Source organism: Herpailurus yagouaroundi, unplaced genomic scaffold (assembly GCF_014898765.1).
Source record: "Herpailurus yagouaroundi ecotype Mexico unplaced genomic scaffold, PumYag 140, whole genome shotgun sequence".
Classification (NCBI taxonomy): domain Eukaryota; kingdom Metazoa; phylum Chordata; class Mammalia; order Carnivora; family Felidae; genus Herpailurus; species Herpailurus yagouaroundi.
The window spans coordinates 12142595-12170345 of NW_024412395.1; the positions used below are offsets into that span (position 1 = coordinate 12142595).

The 27751-nt window shown below is 40.0% G+C and overlaps 1 protein-coding gene across 1 annotated transcript; it reads right to left on the reverse strand.

Annotated features, from left to right (window-relative positions):
• Positions 1-337: 337 nt before the first annotated feature.
• INSIG2 (insulin induced gene 2) lies at positions 338-18670 on the reverse strand. Its single transcript, XM_040474876.1, has 6 exons — positions 18619-18670; positions 12207-12596; positions 5231-5355; positions 1628-1794; positions 1364-1463; positions 338-385 (listed from the first exon to the last, which is right to left on the reverse strand). The coding sequence occupies exons 2-6, from the start codon at positions 12448-12450 to the stop codon at positions 344-346; spliced, it is 678 nt and encodes a 225-aa protein (XP_040330810.1). The 5' UTR covers positions 12451-12596; positions 18619-18670; the 3' UTR covers positions 338-343.
• Between the last annotated feature and the right edge of the window lie 9081 nt (positions 18671-27751).

Genomic DNA, 27751 nt, shown 5'->3' on the forward strand with positions numbered 1-27751 from the left:
TAAAGGTTTGTAACTGATTTACAGATGAAGCAATCACAGATTGCAGTAATATATGCGTATGTGCATGTATATGCATATGTGCATGTGTGTATGTATGTGTGTGTAAATATATACATATATATGTATATATACACGTATATACTTGTGTATATATACATATATATGTGTATATACATATGCATACACACACACACACACACACACACACACACACACACACACCTATACACCAATCAAGGGGAAAACTGCATCCTAGCAATTTTACAGTCTGACGTTTTGTTGGTATAGCTATCATGCCCTTTTCAGCTTGTTTTTCTGTACAAAAGATATATTTTTGCCTTCTTCATTCCTGATGAGATTTTTCTGCGATAACTTTACATTCATACTGTAAAAATTAAAAGGTTAAAAGGTTAACAGATTAAGGTTTATTTGGGATACCAATTTCCATATAAACTAAAAATTAATACTTTATTAACACATGCCCACTTTATTTGCCAAAGAATCTGAGAGTTATGCGATGATTTGAATTAAATGACAAATGTGATAGGGAAAAAGAAAGTTCACAGTCTAGAAGTGAAAGGAGACATAGAAAATGCAGGCAAAAGACAAGGTTACTGCATTTCAAGCAAATAACAACAGTATGATTCAGATCAATCTTACAACATGAAAGGAAGCAGAATGGGTTTCTTTGAGTGCTCAGTAAGGTGAATCAGCAAAGGAAAGGTCATGAACTTAATGACAGGACTGATACAGTGAATTCAGATAATATTTTCTCAAATAGCTTTACAATTTCAAGGAAAAAATCTGTTACATTAGCAAAATCTTCTGGTCAAAACAGTTATTTTAAAAGTACAGCTATAGATGTACATCCACAATTCAAAATAAAGGAAACTAGGAGGCTTAAGATAACTGGGTGGCTAGATTATTAAAACGACAGTAACATAAGCCACTCAATTCGCCTAGCTGGCTACAACGATAAAAGTGACAGCACTTATTCATGAAACTGCTGTGGCCCTTGAATGCTTCTGTCTGACCCTTGCCATCTATGACTGGGGTTATCGACAGTGTCCTTTTTCTTTTTAACTAAAATGATCAAACACCTTGATTTGCCAGAGATGGTCCTAATTTATAACCACTGAAGCAACACAGTTACTAGTCATGTCTCTTTTCACCTTTAAAATTGTCTCTTTGATGGAGTAGAAACCTATAGATTAGTTTTTTAAAATTAGAGGATAAGTCATAGCACCTTATCCGTAACACATTTTAGTTTTTCTGTCCAGTGGTTCCTCTGACTTCTAGTATGCTTGGTTTGGAGAAGACCTGTCTCCCATCTCAATAACAGATGAAATAAGCATCAGCTTACCATTGCCAGTTGTCGACCAATGTTTCCCATTGTTATGCCTCCAGCAAAAAATATACACGGTAACCAAGAGCGAACATAGAGAAAATCTGGAGATGTATATCTAGAATAATAGAAATGTTTTTAACAACCCACCGAGGAAGTACAATGACACTTATTAATGGAAATAAGCTGTTACTCTGTAAAGTGGCTAACCCATTTTAAAAGCTCAATTCTGAAATCATTTGTCATTTATTTTAGGAAACAAGCACCAAAAAGAATACTTACTGATAAACACCATTATAGACTAGCAGTTGAGTGACCAAGGTTGCCAAGAAAGCAATTCCTACTCCAAGGCCAAAACCACTTCTAGATCTATCAAATGTCCACCACAGTCCAATGGAGAGTGCAGCCAGTGTGAGAGACAACTGTATGTTGTTATCAAAATCCACTTTCTGAGATCTGTGTTAAAGAATCATCTTAAAACTTGTAGCCACATAACACCACCTGTTCGTTTTGCTAAAATAAGAGATGTTCCTGTTGGGACGGGAATTGATTGCTTATTCCAGAGCGTGGTCAGTCTTTTCATACAACATATTGACACTGGGTGATACTAACTCTCTCTGATATTTACTAAAGATACACAGAGCGCATGATAATTTCATTAATAGATCCCACCTACCTGTAATTCCTTAAAAAAAAAAAAAATAGCACTCTATCTAACAGTCACAATTATAAGATCAGACCCATTATTTGAGAAATGCTTTCTTGGCTAAAAATGTAACCAGAAGCCTCAGAACACAAGTATTGTTAAAGGAACATACTTTTGCTAAAAAAGAAACCAATATCACTTCTCAAACAGGTTCAGAATTACTTGAGAATCATACAAGAACTTGAAAATAGAAGAGTTGACAGCTATTTAACAGGGTACCACATTCTCTATATGATTTACTGACAGACACATTTTATAATAATGCAGTTCAGAAACAAGAGTACCAAGGACACAGTATCCCTTTCTATTATGTCAACTGTTCTAGTTTTAATTTGTTGAGGATAAAGCCTTGAAGTGAACATTATCTTGCAACCTGCCAAGCTATTTTGGTGCCTGAGACTTTCTGGTATAGGACAGTTTGCTCAAATGATATTTTATTTCCGTCACCTACTTAAGCATCTATTCACAAATGTACGGCCCTTTTCTACTCCAAAATCTCTGGGCAAAACGAAGCTTTACAAATTCAATTTTCTCATTTCTTTGCTAGAGGATTACACTAAAGGAATTAATTTCAAGTATCATTAAAAGGGCATTATCTATGTCCCAAAGGCCACATCTTGGCACTATATCCAGCTCCCCAGGGGAGACTAGATATTTCGCCAAGCTAACTGGCCATGCTGCAACTAGAGAAGAGAGAAGAAGTTCAAAAAATGCATACAAAACTATTTCTTACTTCCTTTTAACATCCTGTTTACCACCATCCCCCTTCCTCCACCACACCATCTGGTATCTCCAAAACCTGGAATTCAGGTTTGCTTAATGTCTCAGTATCCGAGGGCTATTGTTGGCCACTCCCTCAAGGTCATTTCTTGATTAGGCTTGACTTAACAAAAAACCTATAGTTTATTGTATGCTTTCTGGAAAAGCTTCCTTATTCTTTAGCAGGCATTATACCTAAAACTCCAAAGAAAAGGTTATATGCTCTGATTTTTCTATGCAATAAACATGCATTTAAAGAGCAAAATTTGATATTAACTGAGTGCTACCTATGATAACTAAATTAACTTCATTAAGGGTCAAAGCAAAATAAGGTAAACAGGTAAAACACATTAATCTGAAAAATAGTATCATGTCATTTCTCAAATCTAAGGGACCTAATATCAAGTCTACATTATAAATTTATGCTAAAATTTTGCAAACATTTTGGATTTTACTTAAAGGGCAGGCAGAACAGTTAAAACTTGCTATATTCAAGTGTTTCATTGACAGAGAAAGAAAATGACCAAAGCAAAAAATTTAAATTAGACATATAAAGGTTTTCAAATCCCAGAAAAGGCTATTTAAATGTCTCTATTCAAAAACACCTGAAACATCTACAGTAGAGCCATCTAATCTACCAGCTGGAGAGGAATTTACACGCTTATAGGGCTCTGGAATAGAAGAAGCAGCCCTTCATAGACTCGAGTCAGGATCTCCGGGGTCCGGTCTCAGCTCTGTTCTACCTTGCGGTATGAACGCTTTAGCAAAGTACCCAACCCCTCCAGCTTTCATTTGTCTTACTATCTTTATAAAGAAAATGTAGAACTGGATGATTGCTAGTTGTCCTCTAGATAGAATATTCCAGGAGTCTATCTTTTTAAACCCTTCTAATCACTAGATATGTTTGTTATAAAATCCTAAATCTCAAAGATGTCACCAAGCTAAACATGTTAGGAAATTCTTTCATGTAAAAGGAAATGGGAAACCAAAATAATAACCGCCACTGAGGGCCTTCCAAATTCACAGAGCCCTAAGGGCTAACACAATTGGGAAGAGAAAGGCGATGTGTTTGTGGAATCGAGGACCCTATCGCTTGCCTCCATTCCTCCTCCCAAGCCTTTCCAGAATACCTCAGTATTTTCTGTAAAAGACAAGGAATCTACCTGCCACGTGACCTCGCCTCTCTCCAGCTAACTGCCAGCCCTGAGCCTGGTACAGAGCCACAGGAGGGAACCCTGGGCAGCCTGGCCCGCATTCCACGCTCATCCCAGCACCAGAGCTCCTGCCCCTCCACTCTCTAAGCCACATCTTCTAGAATAAAGGGATGACTGAACTAGCATGTCCCAGACTCTCTTTTACAAAGGAAAGTCAGAGGTGGGGGAGAAGAGAAGCAGGGAAGATGACAGGATAAAAACCTTATGAGGCCAAAACGTTTGTTCTGGGGTTGACATTTTTCTCTGTGCTGTGGGGGAGAAGACAGTGGGGAGAAGGGAAACAGAGGCCACTTCACCCTTCTAGCAAGGACACTATAAAAATACTCATTCAGGGGCGCCTGGGTGGCTCAGTTGGCTAAGCATCCAACTTCGGCTCAGGTCATGATCTCATGGTTCGTGAGTTCAAGCCCTGTGTCAGGCTTTGTGCTGACAGCTCAGAGCCTGGAGACTGCTTCGGATTCTGTGTCTGTCTCTCTCTCTTTGCCCGTCTCTCACTTGAGCTCTGTCTCTCTCTCTCTCTCAAAAATAAACATTAAACAGATTTTTAAATAAGAAAACCCCAAAAAAAATAAAAATACTCATTCATCACAAAATAAATTGTCAGAATCCTTAAATGATCAAATTTTAAAAATATGTACCTTAGGCAAAAAAGTTCTTTTTGGTCAATGTCCAAGCTGAATATTTTCATTATGCCACCTTTAAGAACATTTATGTGGTTTGCTGGCATTGATTAGAACCAATAGATGAGTCTGACTTTTTCCGAAAAAATTACAGGTTCCTTAAGTTAGAAACAAACTAAAAAAAAAAAAAAAAAAAAAAGAAGCCAGCATGAAGCCACCACATGTCCTTTTTGGCAAGTCTTAAATGAAAAAAGAGGAAAGAAATCCTTTGAAAATGTACCTGTTTCAATCTCAGAGTTACCGAAACTATACGGAAGTAATGAAGTAAGCTACTTTAAGAAAAACATGCACAGTTTTTAAACATGAGAAGTTTCTAAGTGATACTGAAGATGTAAATGAAAGGCTCTACCCCTCCCTGTAAGCCCACAGCTGCTCCTGTGATGTTTCAACAACACGGCACACATTCTTTTTCTGGCTAAGGAGACACAGCACAGTTTGACAACAGTGAAGTTGCAAGGGACTGTTTAACCTTTGGTTTGTTGGAGCTGCTTTGTGATTATGCATTTTGTTACAGCGGAAAGGATACAGCGCTGGCATGATTTATACCAACAAAGACGGCTACGCACCGCATCACACTGGACCACTCTCTTTTAAATTTATGTGGTTCTCCTAGATGCCTGTCAATGCAGGGGTATAATAACCCAATCACAGCTGTAGAAAAAAGGAGAAAAAAAAAAAAATTAAGTCATCTCCAATGCTATACCGGCAAAACTTAAGCTAAAAGAGCTACAACCCCCATAACCATTTGAAAGACTGTTTAAAAAGCTCTTCAAGTTATTTAACATCAATCACAGATATTTTTAAACTTATGTTCCAAAAGAAAAAAGATACCACCGCTGAAGAAAGCGCTGTAAATGCTTACCACGGTATCCTCAACTGTAACTGGCAGAGCACCATTTCAGTGCATGATTCACAATTTAGCACTCTGCACTAGATGATTCATGCTACTTTTCTACTACTACTATCCCTGAGATTTGAAAAGCATCAAACCAGTTGGCAGTTAAGCAATGTTCTCTCTAAACTACATAACCATGAAACATGCTATATAATGCCACAAACTATCTAAAGAAAGCTAGAAGCGTAAACGCATATAATAAGCTCATCACACACACCGTGCTCGTTTGGATGGCAATGGCTGTCCTGCTACACAGATTATCTTAGTTCCTCCAGCTTGTCTCCTGCACCCAGTGCTGGGTCCCAACGTTCCCCTGCACCCTGGCCCTCTAATGAGACTCTAGGTCATATTGTCAAAATGGGGAAACTTACAACAGAAATCTACATTTGAGCCTCCTTCTGCACATAGAAAAAACTTAGGAAATATAATCTGTAAGAACTATAAATTTCAGTTAAAATTTAAATTTACTCTTAAAAAGATAAGGAGGCATGATTTTAGTACATTTCTTAGTTTTAGAAAAAACATCTTTAATGTTAAGTGTGTAGTTATGAATAACTGTATGCAAAATGTCTATGATTGAGACTCAGAATACTTGCACCCGATTTTTAATTAAAATACTTGTCAAACTTCAACATTTTATTCATTTAATGGGAGAGGATTTTAAAAGCTAAGTTAGTCATTAAAAAAAGGCCTTAATGAATCAAAACAGTCTTCAGCAAGTTATAAGGAAAATGTACTTTTACAGATTAAATTAAACAGGAAATAGCTAGGCAGCTTTGATTTGCTAAACTTCCTAAAAACAGAATGGATATGTTGCCATTAAGTTAAAGACACAACTGTTACAATAGTTGAAAAGCATGTTTAGAAGGCCCAATGCTACCTATGATGTATCTTGAAATTACTGTACCAAGATCTGAGTGCCTGAGGACCAGGAACCCCTGCCTGGCCCGGGAGTGGCTAGCTATACCTTAACAAATGATGCATCCAATCATTAAGGAAAAATGAAAATCAATTAATATCACAAATCGCAGGCTAGCAGACCAGTGGAGCAGTCTACCATCTGGAGGTGAGCTGCTACAATGATATATCTGTGTCCTAATCTACAAATCTGAAAGCGCTCTCCTGAGTTAGGCTTTTGCTGAGCATAGCGGGTTCGCAGACCATCAAGAGATTAACAACAAATTTCAGCAATGCAGACCTCCAAAATCCGTTAGTAAATTTAAAACTTTCATATCCTATTCCTATTTAAAAGTCTCGGCTCTAAAATCCTGTGAGATTAACTGACAGCACTTCCAAATTTCTACAAAATTAAAATGGCACCAAGCATGCCTAACAGTTGAAATATATCTAAACGAATGCTACCTCTTTTTTTTTTTTTTTTTCCTCAAGGGGTCATGAAACTAACAGCTCATATCATTCCTCACTCTCGCTCTCCCTCTCCTCCCTCTGCCTGTTGCTGAGTGAAATCAACTAAGATCAGGCATTCCAAGTCAATTTTCCTCAGCAGCTGATGCCATAGGTAAAGAATTATCACATAGAGAATACTGACGTGTGTGCAAAGAAATAAGTAAGTAAAATTGACTAGATTTGTATGCATGTGATGTCAGACTCACAAGGGAGAGACAACTGAGGAGAGAAAGCAAAAACACAAAAAGGAATTTAAACTGCCACGCTGCCAACCTTGGGATTTGCCAATAAAAATCAAATCCATTGAGTATGCATGGTTCTCGGATGCTCCCTGAGAAGGAGAATTCGAGGAAGCCTGTCACTTCCCATTAAATGTCTTCTTCCTTCCCTTTAAATAAAGGCATGGCAGAGTCTGATCACAATATCTACAGCTCAGTGAGGCTCCACTGTTTGAGAGCTCAGCAGAAGTATGCCTGGGCCTCTTTTCGTCTTTCTCCACTTTCTTATCCTAACAAGAGAGACCGTTAAAATCGTGCCAGCGTAACATTACATGCAAACATCGTCCTGCTTAATCGCAGGGTTCTCTGATGCAAACTAACACTGCTTGGGATAGATTTAAGCTATTTCCCAGGGACCAGTTACAGCCTACCAAGCCAAAACCAGAATAAGTTTGTAAGACATCAATATTAAGTCATCATGTTTTCTGGATGGAAGTGTGTTTAATTCAGTGATACACTACAAGGGACAGTGAAATCAAATGTTTTGCAAGGAAAGAGGGCTGAAAAAACAAAGCCACTGAACGAGATAGACTTCATGGAAAACAGTTACAGGATAAGCAACGTTCCATTCAATAAATACTTAAGCTCCCATAATGTGTCTCCACGATCCCAGCCCCAAAGTGATCACAGCAACAATTCAATACAGTAATACGTTAGGGGTAGCACTGACAGCGCCTGGTGGGGCCCTGGCCTCTCTTGGCATGTGCTGAGGGAAAGTGGGGTGCTGGCGTTTCAGGAAAGCTTCACAGAAGAGGTGGCCCTGAGGCAGCAGCGCTCAGCAGGTCAGTGTGTGGAAAGGGCTTTCTAATCCAAGGGAAGCATTGAGGAAAAGCACAGAAATTGCCCAATACCCACTATCGCCTGCAAGTTGTAAGCTTCAAGCAAAAAGGGAGCTTCAGAAAGCCTCAGAGGAAGATAAAAGTCGGCAAGGGCCATATCAGAGACTTCACGCTGCAGACACTGGGGAATCAGGAAATAATGCCATCGAGTTTGAACCAGATGGTTCAAACCAGACCTGGTTTGAACCAGATAGAGCATGTAGGAACACGCTCCTACAGTAGCACCAAGTGCACCACACAGGACGGGGTAGCAGGCAGAGTTCAAAATCAGAAGCCAAAAAGGAAAAAATTGCAAATTCCCATCAGACTGGTAGAGGGCCTGCCTGGACCAAGAAAGAGACGGAGGAAACACAGAAGTTGGACGCTTGGAGGTAAGAGCGGGAGAAGTCTTGCGGAGCTCCCCAGGAACTGGGTAAATGACTGCCTGGCCAATCTGGAAAGATTTGTTTTTTCTTTTTACATTAGACATTAGCTTCATAGGTTTGAACATAATTTGGTTACTTAGGATTTTTCGAGTCAGTTTCTCTAGTTAATGTTACTCACACAATGATGGTTATCTTTCTCCTCTATTCATTCTTCAGAAAGATTCCTTTGCAGCCCTCGGTAACATTCAAGAGGTTTCTAACTGATTCTAACGCACTGCACACACAGAGAAGTTAATCAGCTTGAAACACCAGCCGTTATTAAATTCAAAAATAGGGAACCACAAAAAGGAAAATGAGAGCAAAGGCAATTTACCAGACTTCTCTACTGGGTGTCCCTCTAGAAGCATGGCCAGCCAATTTTCCAGCACTGTGTTATAGGGAAAGGCAGCAAATAACCAGGGGCCCTTTGGTTCGCATGTAGAAAGTGGTGATTCCGGAGAACCTCCAGAAGGGAGCTCAGTCTATGAGTATTGTTGGACAGGAAAATGAAAGTACAATTTTCAGTTTTTCTGACTTAAGATGGTTAAGAACCTAGAGTTTTGAAAATGCATTCCAGCACATGTACAGAAAGACATATACATACTTTGAACGCACGTCAACTTGTACGCGCTATGTTTCTTATACCACTGACTTTTTATTTCCTTGATACTTTCCCTAAGATTGGGGGCAGGAGGGGCAGAAATCCATTTTCTACCTTTGGCAACTTTCACAAATCTGGTACTTTGCTCTCATTTACTAAATACCATGACCTATCCAACAAAATCAGTAGCAGGGTTAACTGGAACCTAGATTTCCAAACGCCTCTCTACCTTCGCTTGCCCAGTTACCTCGTGGAATGCACTGCTTTCAGGAGAAACACTTAAGCAAGAAATGTAAGTGTAAATACCCCAAACGGAGAGCTGTGAAGTTTGCAAGTGTGACAAACCTAGCGGCTGGGGAAAGGAAGGAAAGTAGGGACAAAGTGACTGAAATGCAGCATTAACATTTGGAATCTTCCTTCCTAAATATGAGTTTGTGGCAAAAGTGCCCACACCACAGGGGAGGACACAGCCCCTGGTCCTCTCCTTAACGGAGGTACAATGAAACCTCAGTCAAGTTCACTTGCCCCCCCCGGCCCCGGGGGCCGCGGGCCCCCCCCCCCCCCACGAATGTACATCACACAACACGACGTTCCATCCAAGCCCGGCGCTTCATCTGCAAGCTTCAAAAGAGACACCCTGAGGAGAGGGGAGGGTGAGTAGCTTTCTCTTCCCCTTCTCCAGCATGTGACATCTGACCTAGCCGCACTACTCACTGGCCCTCAGACCCCGGGCTCACGGATACCCTCTCTTTATCTCAGGGTCCTCATTCCCCCAAAGGGGGCACAATGCCAAAATATCACTCCCAAAGTTGCCCTACACATCCCTGGGGTTAAGGGATGTGCCTAGCACGTGAGGAGGCATTCAATAAGAATTTCTCTCCCCTGACCTTCCTTTCGTCTATCCTGAAAAGATGTGTTCTTCCAAGTCCCAAAGAGCTTCAATTAGTAGCCAGACAGCAGCTATGCCATAGGAGAAAATAAGCAAACCAGGGGTGCCTGGGTGGCTTGGTCAGTTAAGCGTCTGACTCCTGGTTTTGGCTCAGGTCTTCTCACAGTTCAGGACATGAACAGAGCACGTCAGGCTCAGTGCTGACAATGTAGGGCCTGCTTGGGATTCTCTCCCTCCTTCTCTCTGTCCCTCCCTCCCTCTTTTTCTCTCTCTCAAAATAAATAAATAAACTTAAAAAAAAACTAGAAAAAGATGGTGGGAACACTTAATTTTTCTCTTTTGAGTTTAGATGAAAAAAAAGAAAATATATGAGGGCTAGTAGATATGACAGAGAATGATAAAATATAATTTTGCTTTCTCCTGTATTTGGACTAGTTTGCCTATTCTCTCAGAAAATGTAATGACCTTGGGGCCACTAAGAATCCCTGCCTTTACAAACCTTAATGTGAATATTGTGATAGCGACATCGATTCATAAACCACACTGGAACCTTACGACAAAAATGCCCTTCAATCCATGCCAATTGTCCACTAGATTCCACGAGGTCATTCTAAAACATCTCACACCTAACTCCTCACTCTTCAACCTCCAGCTCTGGGATGGAAGTCAAGAAGGATCTACATTATACTGCAGTGTCGCTGATATTAAATATGAGACACCAAGTGGACATTCCAAAAAGCAATTTCTCTCTCGATCAGAATTTTCTTCTACCACACAATGATGGCTCCCTTCTATCACTTTCTTTTTTATTATTAATCTATTGGTCTCCGTCATTGGAAAAAGCTAAAGAGTATCCATTATGGAAGCTCGGCATTACAAAGGCTTTCTGAAATGCTCCACCTTATTCATTACACATTGTCCACCAAAAAAGATCTACAATAACTCCTGAAATAGGATAACGATTTTTAAGCAAAGAGAATCTACCTTATGTATCTCTTTAAGTATTCTCTATTCTTAAGCTACATCTGAAACCAAGATACCAAGAAGAAAGCATGTCCAAAAATCTAAAAAATAATAACATGAAGCTTTAAATTTTTTTTAAGTTGATTCATTTACTTTGAGAGAGAGCTTGTGCACACACACAGTCAAGCGGGGGAGGGGCAGAGAGAGAGGAGCAGAGAGAAAGAATTCTGAGCAAGCTCCACACTGTCAGGATGCGGGGCTCAAACCGACAAACCATGAGATCATGACCTGAGCTAAAACCGAGAGTCAGACGCTTAACTGACTGAGCCACCTAGCGCTCCGAATTTGGGTGATTTTGAAAGTAAATTATTGCCCACATGAAGCTTTAAACTTGAATAAAACTACTCCATCTTTCAAGTTTTCATCTACTTCAAAAACAAGGCCATAACACACACAGATCCAACCCTTCAAACCAAACAGTGACAATGATCATCAAAATAACTCAGAGTTATCATCAAAATAACTTAATATGAGGTGGGTTGAAGAAAGGATAAAATTAAGAAGTTAAAAGCCTCAACCTGAAGGCAAGCTAGATTTGTTTTAGGATTAAATTTTTTTTTTATTTTTTTTAATGTTAATTTATTTTTGAGAGAAAGAGAGAGACAGAATGCGAGTGGGGGTGGGGGGGCAGAGAGAGAGGAAGACTCAGAATCCAAAGCAGGTTCCAGGCTGCGAGCTGTCAGCACACAGCCCTATGCGGGGCTTGAACCCACGGACCACGAGATCATGACCTGAGCCGAAGTCGGACGCTTAACCGACTGAGCCACCCAGGTACCTCTTAGGATTAAGTTTTTAATGTTCACAGGTCAGACAGAAATCAGACACGCTGGTACCTACCCAGTGATTCCATTTACATTACATTACATTGTCCCTACTAATCTAAGGACAGAAAGATCAGTGGAAGCCTGAGGCTGGGGGTGGGGCATGGACTGCAAGGGGGCACAAGAGAGTCCGTGGGTGACGGAAATGTGCCACAGACGGGCTGTGGTGGTGGGTCACACAACTGCACGCATTTGCCTAAACTCATCAAAGCACTCATTTAAAACGGGTCTGCCGTACTGCATTTAAATTAAAGCCAGGAAAAATAAGTCCTGCTCAGACAACATCAGAACTCATGTGCCCTGCTTGCTTCCTTTCTAAGCATCACAGAAGCAGCCTACACATACCTGAGGCTGTGCCACAGCAGGGCGGCACCCACCACGCTGAAGAAAAGATGCTCGCGATCACGTCGGGCGGAAAGAGCGTCACATTTCTCTGAATCTGAAGTAAATTTAACACTAATGCAAGAAATACTCCAATAAAAAACAGCACCACTCCACGAATCATCAAGTTCACGCTCCTGCTAGTGATAGATGAAATATAGGGGCCACGCTTTTTGGGCCCAGGCGACTCTGTCTTTCCTTCTGCCATGGTTTCATAAGTTCAGTAAACCGGCAAGACAAAAAAAAAAAAAAAAAAAGCCTTCCCAGCAGAAAAACCAAATGTCTGTGAATCGAAGCAGGCCGGTGATCCTACAGTTACAGCATCTTGTCCTAAAAGAGGACCTACCAGAAATCCTGCAAGAGATAAGAAACAAGAAATCAATGGTTGTCTAATAAGTGATCCTGCAATTTTTCTGATTTCAATACTAATTAATTTCAAAGTACTAATAATGAAATGACAAGCTTATATATTTATGTGAATTCGTTACTTACTGAATAAGAAGTGACTTAAAAAGGATTTTTTAGGCATGATGTAATAAAAAAGTGTTTTTTTTATTTACCTGTATTTATATATTTACCAGAACAGAACAAGTGACCTGTGAGGCTCACAGGTTAGATGAATAATAAAAACAACTTGCCCCACCTCGGAGAAGAGCAGAGCAGGTTACCTGAGACAGTATACCAGAGTCTGGAAGATTAAAATCCAGGTTTCTGTTTCTTCTACCTAAATCTCCAACCCTATCAGTTACAACAGATGGGCCTGGAGATTTAGGTAAAAATCTGTATACTTTACAGACGATAAAAGAATTAACATATAAGATCAACATATTCTGACTGAAAATTGTGTAATGCCCACAATAACATGGGACTTGCTCATGAGGAAGACCTCCCGAGGGGAACATGACCTGTTTTACTGTTTAACGCTTATGTATTTGAATTTTCGTGCAAGAGCATCTTACAAAACACAGACCACCACCCAATCACCTACATACACATCAAGCACAGAAACCAGACCTGGCCTGCCCTCGGCAGGCCACAGCTGTGTCCCACCCCTGCCTGGACCCAGTCAGCCCTGATTGCAACCCCAGGAGCTTTTGTGATAAATCTTTAATAGGAAGCAGAAGAAAGGACACGAAGAAAATGAAGGGTAATCCATGGCTGGACTCCAAGGAGTCTGAGCCACACGGCTCTTGACTCCTAAAGCTTAGAACTGTGCCAGTACCATCAGTCTAGGTATCTGTTCCTCTAACCAAAGCGATCTTTCCTTTTTGTGTGGCAAATAACATCTGATGCAAAGTGATCTTTCCTTTGTGCGTGGCAAATAACATTTGATGCGTTCTATGAGCAAACAAAACCCATGTGTAAACTGGGTACTGGGGAGGGGGTGCTGACTTTAGAAATAATCAGTGTAGGGGCACCTGGGCGGCTCAGTTGGTCAAGTGTCTGACTCTTGATTTCATCTCAGGTTGGGATCCCTGGGTTGTGGGATTGAGCTCCACATCAGGCACGGTGCTGAGCGTGGAGCCTGCCTGGGACCCCCTCCCTCTCCCTCTGCCCCTCTCCCGCTCACACGCATGGGCACGCACGCTCTCCCCCTCTTCCTCTTAAAAGAAAAAAAAAATTCAGTATGAAAATGAGAATATCTGTGAGTCCTAGTAACTTTCACAGCCTATCAGTTCCATGTGATTAACACAGACAAAAGACGGTTTTTTTTTTCCTGAACCTCTGCCACATCCAAAGCTCTGTGCCCGACACTCACAGAGGGAGTTCTGTCCTCAAACTAGTCCTCACAAACCTAACTTGGTCTACAGCATAACTGAGCTCTACAGCTTAGAGGACTACAGAGAGCAGTATGTATTATGGCTGATTCACGGGAAAATATACTCCAATACCAACTCAAAAGTCTAGAAAACACTTCCTGATCCGCTTTTGCAGACTCTTCCTTGCTGTCGTATCCTGCATATTAGCATGCCGTATGTTCTCTTTACTTCTGCCAAGGTGTTCGGTAGCCATAGAATTCTTCATCATCATCATGGTCATGACTACTGATATAGCACCCACTGATGGAGGGCCTACTCCATGCCAGACATAGTTAGCTCGAACCTTCAAAATCATCCAAAGGTTAAGTATTACCATCCTCATTTCACAAATGAAATACAAAGTCAAAGAGATTTAGCAAAACTTGCTTATCGTCACATGACATGCAGTATCAGAACTGGAATTTTACCTTAGGTCGAACTCCAAAGCCCATCATCCTCTTCCCTCTAAACCCTGAGTCCCATTCCAGCCCAACTGTTCAGACTTGTTTTTCAGCACATGGATACATGAAAGGGTATTTGGTCAGTGAAAAGATGATAGACATGGAAAAACTAACTCAAGTGTAAGAGATTCTCAACATAAGTGGGCAACTGTATAATAGCACAAAGATCATAAGTGTACCAATGTCTTGAAATGTCCTTTACATCAAGGTGTGAAAAGATGTTTCCAAGAAGAAAAAATCCTATGGCCAGTTTGCATACTGTGTAACACCAACGTTTACTGTGTAAGTTCCTTCACTTCCCAGACTTCCAGCAGACACAGTAACCCACCCCAGCTCCTGCTGTTAAAACAGCCACTCGAGCACAAAGAGTGTATATACATTTTAAGTGGCCCCAATTCCTCTAGCAAATCATTTGTTTATGTCTGTGCTTTTTCCAAAAGCAAGTTAATGGCAAAGCATATGTGGCATTGAATTATGTTTCCAAAAGAGCAAAATAACTTCAGCTTTAAAAAGCGTTGTTCAATTGTGCCAGGCTCAGCTCACAATCACCAGTGTTTGTCAGAGGGCACTGGCATTTTGGGCAGGACAATTCCTTGTTGTGTGGAACTGCCCTAAGCATTGCAAAACACTTAATGTCCCTGGCTCGTCCCCACTAACTGCCAGCGCATGCCCCCTCCCCCACTTGAGACAACCAAAAATGCCCCTACGTAGATTTCCAAATGCCCCCAGAGGGCAGTGCCCTCCCACTAAGAGCCACCATTGCTACAGACTATTTCGTCAAGCTAGAGACTTTCTAAACGATTTACGTGATTCTACCATAGATGTTTATTCAACCTTCCCTGGCAATGCTTGTTTGTAGTCTCCTACTTCACCCCAAAAGCATTCATTCTTTAAAAGTAACACAGTATTTGTTTGGTGTTTGAGTGTTTTTTAAAAGCTAATATTTTGGGGTGCCTGGGTGGCTCAGTCGGTTGGGCGGCCGACTTTGACTCAGGTCATGATCTCGAGGTCCGTGAGTTCGAGCCCCACGTCGGGCTCTGTGCTGAGAGCTCAGAGACTGAAGCCTGCTTCAGATTCTGTGTCTCCCTCTCTCTGACCCTCCCCTGTTCATGCTCTGTCTCTCTCTGTCTCAAAAATAAATAAACATTAAAAAAAATAAATTAATTAAAAGCTAATATTTTAAAAATCCAAGAAGCTGACTTTGATGACTATATAATAATATAATAGTATATAATTACTGGAGACAAAAATAAAAGAATGCTTTAGAATCACAGTATCCTAAAATTTAAGAAACAGAAGGGAACTGAGAGACCATCTCTATTCTAGGGGGTATGTCAGCCTGATGCAAAACAAAACAAAAAAGTTGTGTGTGTGTGTGTGTGCGTTTTTCTGCAGAGTTCCACAATTTATACCAAGTACTCAAAAAGTCGATGATCCAAAAGAAAAGTTAAGAACCAGTGATCTAACAGTTTTCTCATTTTACCAGCATAGCAAATGAGACCCAAAGTGGTCAAATGAGGGGACAAGATCAAGACTGTACTACTGGATCTTGCTACCACGAATGTGTAAAGCGTACTCCTGGAAATGACCACACTCATCACAAGAAATTCCACAAGCTCACTCACTCCCTGCTATCCAACAGCTAAGTTCCTTAAAAAAAAAGCATGCTGTTTATAGTATCAGTCACACAACAGGGAAGTGAGTTTTAAATTATAGCTCTTGGAATTAAGTATCCCCCAATTTGTTTACTTTTACGTAAAGTTCAGTTTTCTGATTACGTATTGGAATTTTTTTCTCAAAACAAAATGTACCTATAACTTTAAATATTACCGTTACATCAACGATAAATTTGATTCTTCACCATTTTTTTTTAAGTCTATATTTGAAAACTTTAGATTACTCAACAAATAATTTGCTGATCAGGGAAGAAGTCTTTGGTATAAAGATTTAAAGAACAGTCCCTCAACAGATCCTCAACAATAATCCTGGTAAGTAGGCAAGCGTATTTAATCCCCATTTTACAAAACAAAAAATGTTAAGTAACTTTCTGAGATGATAATACTGTATCCTAGGTAGTATCAGGACTAGTGCTCTCCCCCACCTCCCCAACACTCTGGCTTCATGTACAGTTCTTTCTCATTTCACCACATTGCCCCACCTACGAACACCATACAAAAACAATCCGTGTGCCACACAAGTGGCAGCTTTTAAAGTCACACTGATAAATACTGTTAATACCAAAATAATGTGTGGGTTTTTTTCAAAAATTAACAAAGAAAAATCTCCCACGGTACATAAAAAGCTTTTAATCTTCCTTGAGTCCTGACCTACAGTTTCTATAAAGTACATTACTGAACAAAAAGAAAAATAATTCAGATAGTTTAGATACATCAATAACAAATCATCAAAGCTGGAAAAACATTAGTTCAGGTATATGACTGCCTGTCATATAATAAAATTAAATCACTACTGCACATCTTTTGCATCATGTGCTCTCTTAATTATAATGGCATTCTCAACATAGAATAAGCATAAACATCAAGAAAAACACAGTTACATCAATGCAAAAGTTTAACTCTCCTTAAATAAAAGCACACGAATGTGAATCATAGTCTAGGGACACTAAAACTTCTAGAAAGACAGACATGTGTGCCTTGAAGACACTGCGATTCATCTTTCCTTTCTACGTCAACATCCAAACACAGAAACCATTAATCAGGCAGCACTCACATCCCATTACTACTTTTAAATGTCAAATCTCAGTCATTAAAAAGGTTACACTATCATTTGGGAATAATTTTCTGATAACGATGAAAACAACTGGTCTCCAAATTTCTGAACTACATTTTATCCTCTCCTTTACTGCCCGATCCACACATAAAAGCAACAGTAGTCAGTTTAAAAAGAATCAACCCTTTCCCAAATGTACACGATTCACTGCTTGGTCACTTTATGTCAGATGTGTACTGAGAAGTACAACAAATCACACTCGTCAACGTAATGTCCAGAGAAAGAATCAAAGGGGGAAAACAGGAAGAGTACGTGACTAATATTTTCTTTGGAGATCCTATAATTCAGGGAGCCTATAATCCCTTCACTCATTTTCACTCACTGGATGGCAATCAGAGCCAAGCGCCAAAGTTGGAAAACAATCTAGCCACTGCCTGCTTGGCTGCCTTCATTTTTCCTGTACTTAGGACTGGAGCACGCCTTCCCCTGCAATCTTCAGCTCCATCGCAATACTGATCTGGGCCAGTTTCCGTGGCGCAGCTGTCCAGTCTACCCATTCCTTCTTAAAGCATCTCCTCATCAATCCTACAAAATAGTAAGCTCTCCATGGTATATTTTCCTGGTCTAGGGAGCTACACCATACTTTCATAACTTTTTCCCGACACTAACAGGGCATGGGGTCACGATCACTTGTTTTATTAGCACACTTCTCCCCCACCCCCCCCTCCTCTCCTATCATCCACACCGCTTTCCTTTTCCAGATTGCCAATCCCCACTGAGCAACCCTAAAATCCCAGTAACTATCACCAACCGACTTCTACGTCCTGACAAGAGTTCTCTCTGCATTTACCCACACACCTACTCCAAAGGTGTCCAATTCCAATCCAAAATGCCAAAGTCCCACTCCTCAACCCAATATCAACACATCTTTCTGCGGATTCTAAACTTACTACAAAACCTACCTTTTGGATCCATCCCCTTCCCAAACCTGAGTCTCTCTGGCTACAAGCTTCCCAAGTCCTGACAGCTCTATGCTTGACAGCTCGCCGACCTCCACCCTCATCAGATCTCCAGGGTCGCCCTTCGCGGCGTCCTCCAACCTTCTTTCCTCTCCGACACTCTTCCACTGTCCGGAGAGCTTGGGCCTCTCCTATGACCTCCGCCCGACCCCGCTTGTCCCCTTCCGCCCCTCCCCGACCCTTCTCCAGGTAAGCGGAGCCCCTTGCCCTTCAGGCCCCATCTGTGGTCCTGGCTACCCGCATCTGCCAGCAAGGTTCCCAGGATGCAAAACCACAAGCAGTTCCTCTCCCCGAAGGCCATCCCCCTCCCCAGGCCGCTTCCCTCAGCACCAAGTCCCCCGCGCTTCGAAAGGGTACCCCAACTCACCCCCGCCTCCGCCATCTTCTGGGACCGGCTCCCGCCCCCCTCCCGCTCTTCCTCCTCCCCTCCCACAACTCCGCCCGACCTCCACTGCGCCTGTGCCGTCGACGAGGAGGCGCTCCGACGATCGGGGCAGAAGAACTTCCGGTTCCTACCGGCACCAGTCGGTGGGCCCGCGAGACGGGGCAAAAAGGCTTCCGGTCTTCGCGCAATCCGAGGCCGCTGGTAGGCGTGGACTGTTTAGAAGGTGGGAGGTGGCTGGGTCAGCTGTTGTTTGCTGCTCAGGCCGCCGTGAGTTGTGACGAGTCTCCAGACCCTGGGGGCGGTGTGAGAGAATCGCGCGCTGACACACGCACACTCTCTGGGAGGCGTGACCCTCAGCATGTCTCTTTGCTCCAAGGGGAATTGAGGGCTCTGGAGCGTAGGCCGCCGGGTTCTCCCGCCGAGGACGGTGACTCTCAGTATCTTTGTGCTTTTGCTTTTCCTTTCCCCACTAACTCATAAAAACATAATGGATATTTGACTCATCTCCATGCCACAGCACTTTATAAGGTTTTTATTGATAATCGTTCCCCAGGTTCGATCAGGTAACACCGTTTGGGGACAGTTGTTTTCGTAGAAAGAGCTTTAGAGGTTTATAGCAAAGTAGAGAAAATACAGAATCTTGTAACCCCCACTCTTTCTCAGAAGTTGTGCTATAATGTGGATGTGATGAGGTTACAATGGCCTTGAGGAAAGTTTTAGGTGAAATTTGGGCCTAGCACAATTGCTTAAGAGCTTTGCATAAAAGTGTCAGTGAAATTCCTTTTTTCCTTCCTTTGAGCTGGTGAAAAATAAGATGGATTTTTATGTTTCTAAACTTGATAGCAGTACATTTATTTCCGAAAATTAAAGTAGAAATTAAATCTGCAACAAAATGCATCTAGGCAATATGATCTGTCTTGTTTTCTCTAATGTTTCCTCTAGCTCTTAAATTTCTCTCCTATAGGTTTTTACACTCCCAGGAAAATAAGATCTGGGCAGATTATATGAATGGATGAAGAATTTTAAAAGGAAAAGAGAAGGGCACCTAGAAACAACCTGAGGATGTCCTGATAGGAAGGCTGTCTGCAAAGCAATATAAGTTCTATTCATCTAGCTCTGCCTCCCCTAACTCATCTTTTTCAAACACTTAGAAATTGCCTTCAAGAAAAGCCTTATGGAAAATTTTAGCCTACAGAGCATTTATTTTAGTTTATTTAAAGCTGGAAAACCTTGGTACATTCAAGGAATTCAAAAGAAGGCAGAACCCCAGAGGGCAGTGGGGGGTGGGATAAAAACTGAGATTGAGGTTGTGTATTAATATCATGATTGAGCACATATTGTGTGTCCGATACCATGACAAATTTCATTTCATTTCACCTGCTCAAAAACCTCTTTAAAATAAATACTATAGGGGCGCCTGGGTGGCGCAGTCGGTTAAGCGTCCGACTTCAGCCAGGTCACGATCTCGCGGTCCGGGAGTTCGAGCCCCGCGTCGGGCTCTGGGCTGATGGCTCAGAGCCTGGAGCCTGTTTCCGATTCTGTGTCTTCCTCTCTCTCTGCCCCTCCCCCGTTCATGCTCTGTCTCTCTCTGTCCCAGAAATAAATAAACGGTGAAAAAAAAATTTTTTTTAAATAAATAAATAAATAAATAAATAAATAAATAAATACTATATAGTAGATGAGAGATTAAGGCCAAGAGCTGTGATATTCAATACTGGCTGCATATTAGGATCACCCGTGGATCTATTAAAGTTTCTTGTGTCTGAGCCTCGTCCTCCATATCTTCTGACTTAATTGGGCTGAAGAGGGGACCTCAGCCACTTTAATAAATTCCCTGTGTAATCCTAATATGCAACAAGAGCTGAGAATCCCTGTCATAGAGTCAATTTGCCCAGGGGCACTTAGCAACTAAGTAAGCAGCAGAGGAGGCAAAAATTCAACCTAGATCTATCTGATTCCAAAACCTGTGCCCTTAGCCAACATTCAACAGCATGTGGCACACGCCACTTGCATGCTAGGAGCTTTGTTAAACCCTGGGACACAGAGATGAATGAGACACAGCCTTTGCCTTCAATAAATTCACAGCCTTGAGAGACAGAAGTCCCAGTAAATGAAGCTAGGCCAGCTCACACAAGGTAGAAGCAGTCAACCGACAGTCAACTGAAAACTCTCTGATATGTCCTTCCTATTTTAAGCTAGATTGGCACAGCAGGTGCCTGGTGGCGGGGAATCTAGGTAGGCGTTATTGCAGCTGTCAGCTGGTTGCAACATCTGGTTGCAAGCCTAAACGAAGACAACGGCAGGGGTACAAAGAGAATTGGCAAGACTTGCTAACCGCTGGTGAGAGGCTCAAGGAAAGGAAGTGGAAGATGACGTCAGAGTTTGGAATTTGAGTGGAAGTAACACCATTGATCTAGAACAAGAACACAAGACTTGAATGTAGGGTTGACTGAGTTTGAAATACTTGTGGAACAGTCAGGTAGAAATATCTAGTAGAGCACCAGAAGTGTGCATCTGGAATTCAAATAGTCTGAAAATAAAGATCTGGAGTCACTGACTTATAAATGGTACTTGAAACCATGCTTTGTATAATGTGTATGCTATGTGTGGAATTTTTTTTAAGACAATAGAGATCAGGAGGAAAAAAAAAAACACCAATTTTGACATTGCCATATTTGAATAGTTCAATAAAGCTATTTTTATCTGCAGTGATATTAAATACAGTCATCTCATGATCATCCGTGATGAGTTTTTAATACTTTCCAGACTTTCCCTGGCCTCACAGCAAATTCAACAGATGATGCATAGCCCTGGAATGCAAACCAATTTTAAATATTGGCTAAATATTTAAGAACACAATACGATGCATTCAGAAATGTAATAGAAATATCCTAGGGCAGTGTTTCCACACATAAATAATTTTTATGTATCCCTAGTTTTGACTTCAATTATTTTGTCCTAATATTACTTAAATCTATAAAAATTACACTGTTCTAAAACATAAATCTGGACCAAAAAATTCTTAGGCTTAAGCTCATATGCCTCTATAAACCAAAACACTTGTAAAATAAATATGAACAAAAGCATAAAATAATAAGCTTCAAGTTATAGTGACATGAAAGGTGTTTTCTTGAAATTGAAGATTTTCGGTAAATATCTAAATCATCGCTCTAGAGTGGATTATTTTTAGATAAAACATGCTTTTAATACTGTATGTCACGTGATGGCTCAAGCCTCTCACTACTTCTTTTTATTAAACCTGTATTTTTACAATGAACCCCACCATTACTTGGTCTTTATTTGGAGCAAATGGTCATTTATATACATCCCTCTTTTTTTTTTTTTTTTAAATCAATGTAAAACAGTTACAAGCCAATCTGAAGAGAAATCATGTAGCAATACTCTGTTATAATGTGTTTATCAACATAATCCAGAACATGCCGATATTAATATTTTGAAGGTTGTCATATAATTAAAATCACATCATTTCAAAATTCTTCAGAGAAGTTATGGAAAACTGAGAATATATTCATGCCCCCTAAAGATCTGCAAACACCACTTTGGAGAAAGAAAAAAAAAACTATCCTAGATTATCCAGCATTTTTTATTATTTATGCCTTATAAAATTCCTTAGCATACATCTCCAATTCTCAAAATACATTTTGTACTCCACACAATCAGTATTAACAGGTAGTTTGTGGGGGAGAATGGGGTTCTACGTTTGTATTTGGCAAGCATTGGATTAGAAAAAGAAATTAAACATATTTTGAGAGCCTTTAATATGCCAGGACACAGTTTGTCCCATGGAACACGTGGTTCTTTCCCTCCTTCAGGGCATCTAACAGGGCTAGTATTTGACTATGTTTATATATTGTCAAACATTTCTATCTAGTATGCTTAGGGAAAGTTGAAAAAATGATGTCGTATTTTACAGTGAAGGCTGTTTATAAAATCCTCTGTCATCTCTATCAATGACATCTACCTAGAAAACAGAGGCATTGGGGCACCTGGGTGGCTCAGTCGGTTAAGCATCAGACTTTGGCTCATGATCCTGTGGTTTGTGAGTTCAAGCCCCTGCATCGGTCTCTCTGAGCAGAGCTGGATTTGGATCCTCTGCCCCTCCTTCTCTCTTTGCCCCTCCTTCTCTCTCTGCCCCTCCCTCACTTGTACTCTTTCTCAAACATTAACGTTTGCAGAATTTTTTTTTTTTTTAAAACAGAAAGCAATACTTCGAATTCTGTGGTCTCCCTCTCTCTCTGCCCCTCCCCCATTCATGTTCTGTCTCTCTCTCTCTCTCTCAAAAATAAAAATTAAAATTAAAATTAAAAAAGGATGCAAAAGCATCATTAGGCATATGGCACACTTTTCAGTGCCTAGCATGGTGCCTGTTTCATAAAATGAGCTCAATAAATATCTGGGGGTTAATCAGCACTTTGTTGTATTTGTTATTTGTTTTATGTCAATAGCAGTTGCTGCCATTTTCATTTATGAACTGCATATCTTCTGAAGAGAAAACCATGATCACAAAAGCATTTTTATGAAGCCTCTCATATAACCAATATTTATCTTGAAGTATCATAAAGAAATTGGTCATAGAATCTACACCGTCCAATATGGCAGACACTAGCCATGTGTGCAGCTATCTAAATAAAAATAAAAATGAAAAAAATTTAATAAATTAAAATTTGAGTTCTGCAGTCACGTGTATCAAGTATGCAATAGCTCCATGTAAACAGTGCAAATTATAGAACATTTCTATCATCACATGAAATTTTTACCGGAAAGCCCTGTATTAGATGATTTATATAAATTTAGCTTCCTCAAAATACAAGGTGGGGGGGGGAAATCAAGACATAGAGGTGAAATTAAATTATTACTACAAGCAATTTGTCCACCTGAAGTTTATGACATCTTTTGGCATGTTGGAGACAGAATTGTATAATGCAAAGGTACCCAGCTGGTCTAGTTTTACTTTAGGAAAAAAGTTTGAGCCTTCTCAGCTTTCAGACCTGGCATCAACCTCTTCTGGAGAGATGCACCAATTTCAAGACAGTTTGGTTTCTCAACAACAGTCATGAATAGGTGACCAGCAGAAAGTCTGTACCATGCCATGTAGACCAGGTTGTAAAGAAAAAACCTCCCACTGAAAACAACAGCGTTTTGGGGGGTGGGGGGTGGGGAGTGGAATATATATATATATATATCACACTTAAATAATACATATATAAATATATAATATATTATATATAATATATAATATATACATATCTAAATATATAAATATACAAATATATATTTATATATTTGTAAATATATAAATATTTATATATATTTTATATATATAATTAATATACTTATAATATATATTATAATACATATTAATTAATTATAATATAATATATTAATATATATTAATTAAATAATTATATTTATTATATATATTATATAATATATAATATATAATATATTTTATATTTATATTAATTAAATAATTATATATTATAATATATTAATTAAATATATATTAATTAATATAATATATATTAATACACTTATAGTATATATATTATAATATATAAATATATATTTAAGTGTATTTATTTTGAGAGAAAGAGAGAGAGGGGGAGAGAGATTCTCAAGCAGGCTCCACATTGTCAGCGCAGAGCCTGACATGGGGCTCCACCCCATTAACTGTGAGATCAAGAATCTGATGCTTAACCAACCTAGTCATCCAGGCGCCCCTGGAATATGTCTTAAGTATCACCAAAGAGCCAAGAAGATAAAGAGGGATTACCGGGCCAAAATCTAAGGGAAAGTAGACCCTGGAGAAGTAAGCAAAGCAAGAAAGCAGCTTGTCCTGAAATGTTTTCCTGGTTGGAAAAAAAGTGAAATTCTGTTTTGACAGACTTTTCATACAAGATGACAAATGTAAAATCTTGGGGCCTGCTAATACGGGGACTCAGAGACCTCAAGTTTAAATGGTGGGACAGCTGGGGCACCTGTGTGGCTCAGTCGGTTAGGTGTCCCACTCTTTATTTCAGCTCAGGTCATGATCTCACAGTGAGACTGAGCCTCGTCAGACTGTTCTGACAGCGTGGAGCTTACTTAGAATCCTCTGTCTCCACTCTCTCTGTCCCTCCCCTGCTTGCACATGCGCGCACACACTCTCTCTCTTTCTCTCTCTCAAAATAAATAAAAAATCAATAAACATTAAAAAAAAAAACCCATATAGATAAAAGGTGGGACAGCCAAAGGATAGCACCTTGGGCATAAAGGTGATCTGAAGTAACACCCCTCCCACCCACACTGGGAAAGGAGCAGAGCAGAATGAAATAAAAACATAGTAAGTAAGGACCTGTGGAAATGTAGTCACAAGCTGACCCTCAGGCAAATTTGCCTTCCAAATTTCTTCCACCTTAGTAAATCCAAAAGCTTCACGTCTTTAATTTTGTTTAAAGTGTTCTTAGACTATGGGGTCCAAAACAGCTATGAATTGAACCCTTCTACTAAATGTCTTTCCAGCCTTTTTTACAAATATCTAGACCACACCTAATACCTCTGCAAGTTTCTGTAATAGCACCCACCTTAACAAAGTACCCATAGCTTTTAACTTATTTGTCATAGAAACAAAATCTGCCCTTTTTACATTTCCATTTCAGCAAGTTACAAATTTTTTGTACTACATTATGCAGTCACAACGACACAACTGGGCAATGATCTCAGTGGACTCTTGATGGACACACAACCTAATTGCTGGAGCTGGAAGCGCAGGAGGCAGCCAGCCCCAGGAATGGAACATTCTTTACCAGGGAAAGGAGGCCTGCCTTTTACTTCAGGTGTGGGATCTTCTTATATCCTTTCTCAGTGCTGTGAGGTAGACAGGGGAGGCTCACAGAGAGGAAGGTCTTATCCCAAGGCTTACTAGCAGTGGGGGCAGAATAGAAATTAGATCAGCTGATTCTTAATTTAGTGCTTTAAAAAAAAAAAAAATAGAGTTCACCTTGATCTAAGAACCGTGCTTGAAATCTTTTAGATCGTGTAAAAAAATTTTTTTCTCCTGTATTAGCTTAACAAACCCTGAGATGATAGTTGATAATTCTTGGTATATTTGTAGATAAAGCTCTTCTGTGTTGCCTTGATAATATGCCCATAATATTCAATTTAAGTCATTTATCCTTTCATAACTTTACACTTTATTATTTCAGAAACTTAATGTTTTAGAAAATACACAGAAGTTACTGACCGTTCAGTAGTAGTTACAAATGTGAGGTGATGTTAGGGCACCTGGCTGGCTCAGTCAGTAGAGCATGCAACTCTTGATCTTAGGGTTGTGAGTTCAAGCTCCATATTGGGCATGGAGCCTACTTAAAAACAAACAAAAATGTGAGGTGATATTATAATAAGGATGTTTATCTTCTTGAGTATAAACTCATTAGCCTGATTTTATAATTTTTTTGTTTGGTGGAAATACTCTACAGAACATTCAAACAAACTGGGGAGGAAGAAGGAAGTGACAGAGGTGCTTATAAATCAATCTAATCACAGCAGGCAAATTAACCTGAATTCTCATGGTTGCACGCTTCAGCCTGTGATTATTAATAAGATTGGTGCTGGCTATAAAGGAAAAACAACGATCACATGTGAGCAAAGAGGGGAGAAGGACAGGGAACAGAAGCAGAGTGAACCCCCAAAACTCTGAAAGAAGAGGTCAGTAAGAAGGGCAATCATCTTTTAGTAGTGGCCTTGGTGTAACCCTTTTGGGGTGCTTTTGGGTCTTTTAGGAAGTAGTGGTGACTAAAGTCAATAAATTGAATGTATATTAAGTCAAATGGTCCCTGTAAGGCTTGGTATGTATCATCAGGCAACAAAAAAACTAAACAAAGCCCAAACAAGGTCACCATGGATGAGCAAGCAAATGCAGAACACAGCTCTAAGACAAAATCACTGAGGTATGAAACATCAGAGTGAGAAGACAACCGGAAAGACTATAGACTATAAACTATTTGTCAGAGAGGCAATGATAGAGACCAAGAACAGAGAGGCGACACTAGCTATTAATTATTACAAGGGGCCATGCAATTTGAGGTAAAAAACATAACAAGGTGTTCTCTAAGAGAGTTCTCTCTTGCTAATTCACCACACTGTTGTTTCAGCTCTGTGACACTCTTGCATTCAAACTGAATTCACACAGGAGGGGCTCATATGGTACTCAGTATCTCCCAAATGCAAAATGCGTATTCTAATCTCTAACTGAACTTAAGCTAGACTTGTAGTTGTCTAAGAGCATATATTGTTTTTATATCAGAGACTGAAAAAAGTAACAGACTTGCCAATTATTCATGTATATGCATACATGCTGATTCACAAAAGCAGAGGATTTCATCTGATAACAGATGAAAGACATAAATGATCAAATCGTCGAAAATTTCCCAAAATATGTATAAGGCTAGGTGATGTAACAGACATAAAGCACACTTACGGAAACTCAGTGGCTTGAATTTAGGTTTCTTCTGGGACTGAGCTTTGCCCAAAACAGAAACTACCGAAAGAAATCATTCATAAAAATAAAGACGTTGCTTGAAATGATTTTAAATTTAATTCCTTTGGAATTTGAGAAGCATTGCTTTAAAAAAAAAAAAAAAGACTAGGAGTTAATACTTTAATAGTGATTAGAGAGAATTAAAAAGACTTAAACTTTTCAGAAGCAGATTTTAGATTCATAAAATTAATGTTAGTATTGACATATGATAAAACCATCAGCAGAAAAGACATTCCAAACTGGGAAATAATATGTGTAGCTCAATGAAGGCCTGGAGAGTCATGGTGATGTTCCCCATTTTCAGAAGTTTTATTAGACACCTTAGCTCCCGTAAGGTCCCATTGCTCCTCTGCTATTTTAAAAACTGATATTGTAGTTTATATACACAATAGAATACTACGTGGCAATGAGAAAGAATGAAATATGGCCTTTTGTAGCAACGTGGATGGAACTGGAGAGTGTTATGCTCAGTGAAGTAAGTCATAGAGAAAAAGAGAGATACTGTATGTTTTCACTCTTATGTGGATCCTGAGAAACTTAACAGAAGACCATGGGGGAGGGGAAGGAAAAAAAAAA

What these genes read in the sequence shown, in the direction of transcription:
- INSIG2 (XM_040474876.1), bottom strand. Translation starts at nt 12,450, where the DNA reads ATGGCAGAAGGAAAGACAGAGTCGCCTGGGCCCAAAAAGCGTGGCCCC. An exon ending in CTGCTGTGGCACAGCCTCAG is followed by an intron (nt 5,356 to 12,206) that starts GTATGTGTAGGC and finishes TTTTTTCTACAG; the next exon opens with CTGTGATTGGGTTATTATAC. An exon ending in GTATAAATCATGCCAGCGCT is followed by an intron (nt 1,795 to 5,230) that starts GTATCCTTTCCG and finishes CACAGATCTCAG; the next exon opens with AAAGTGGATTTTGATAACAA.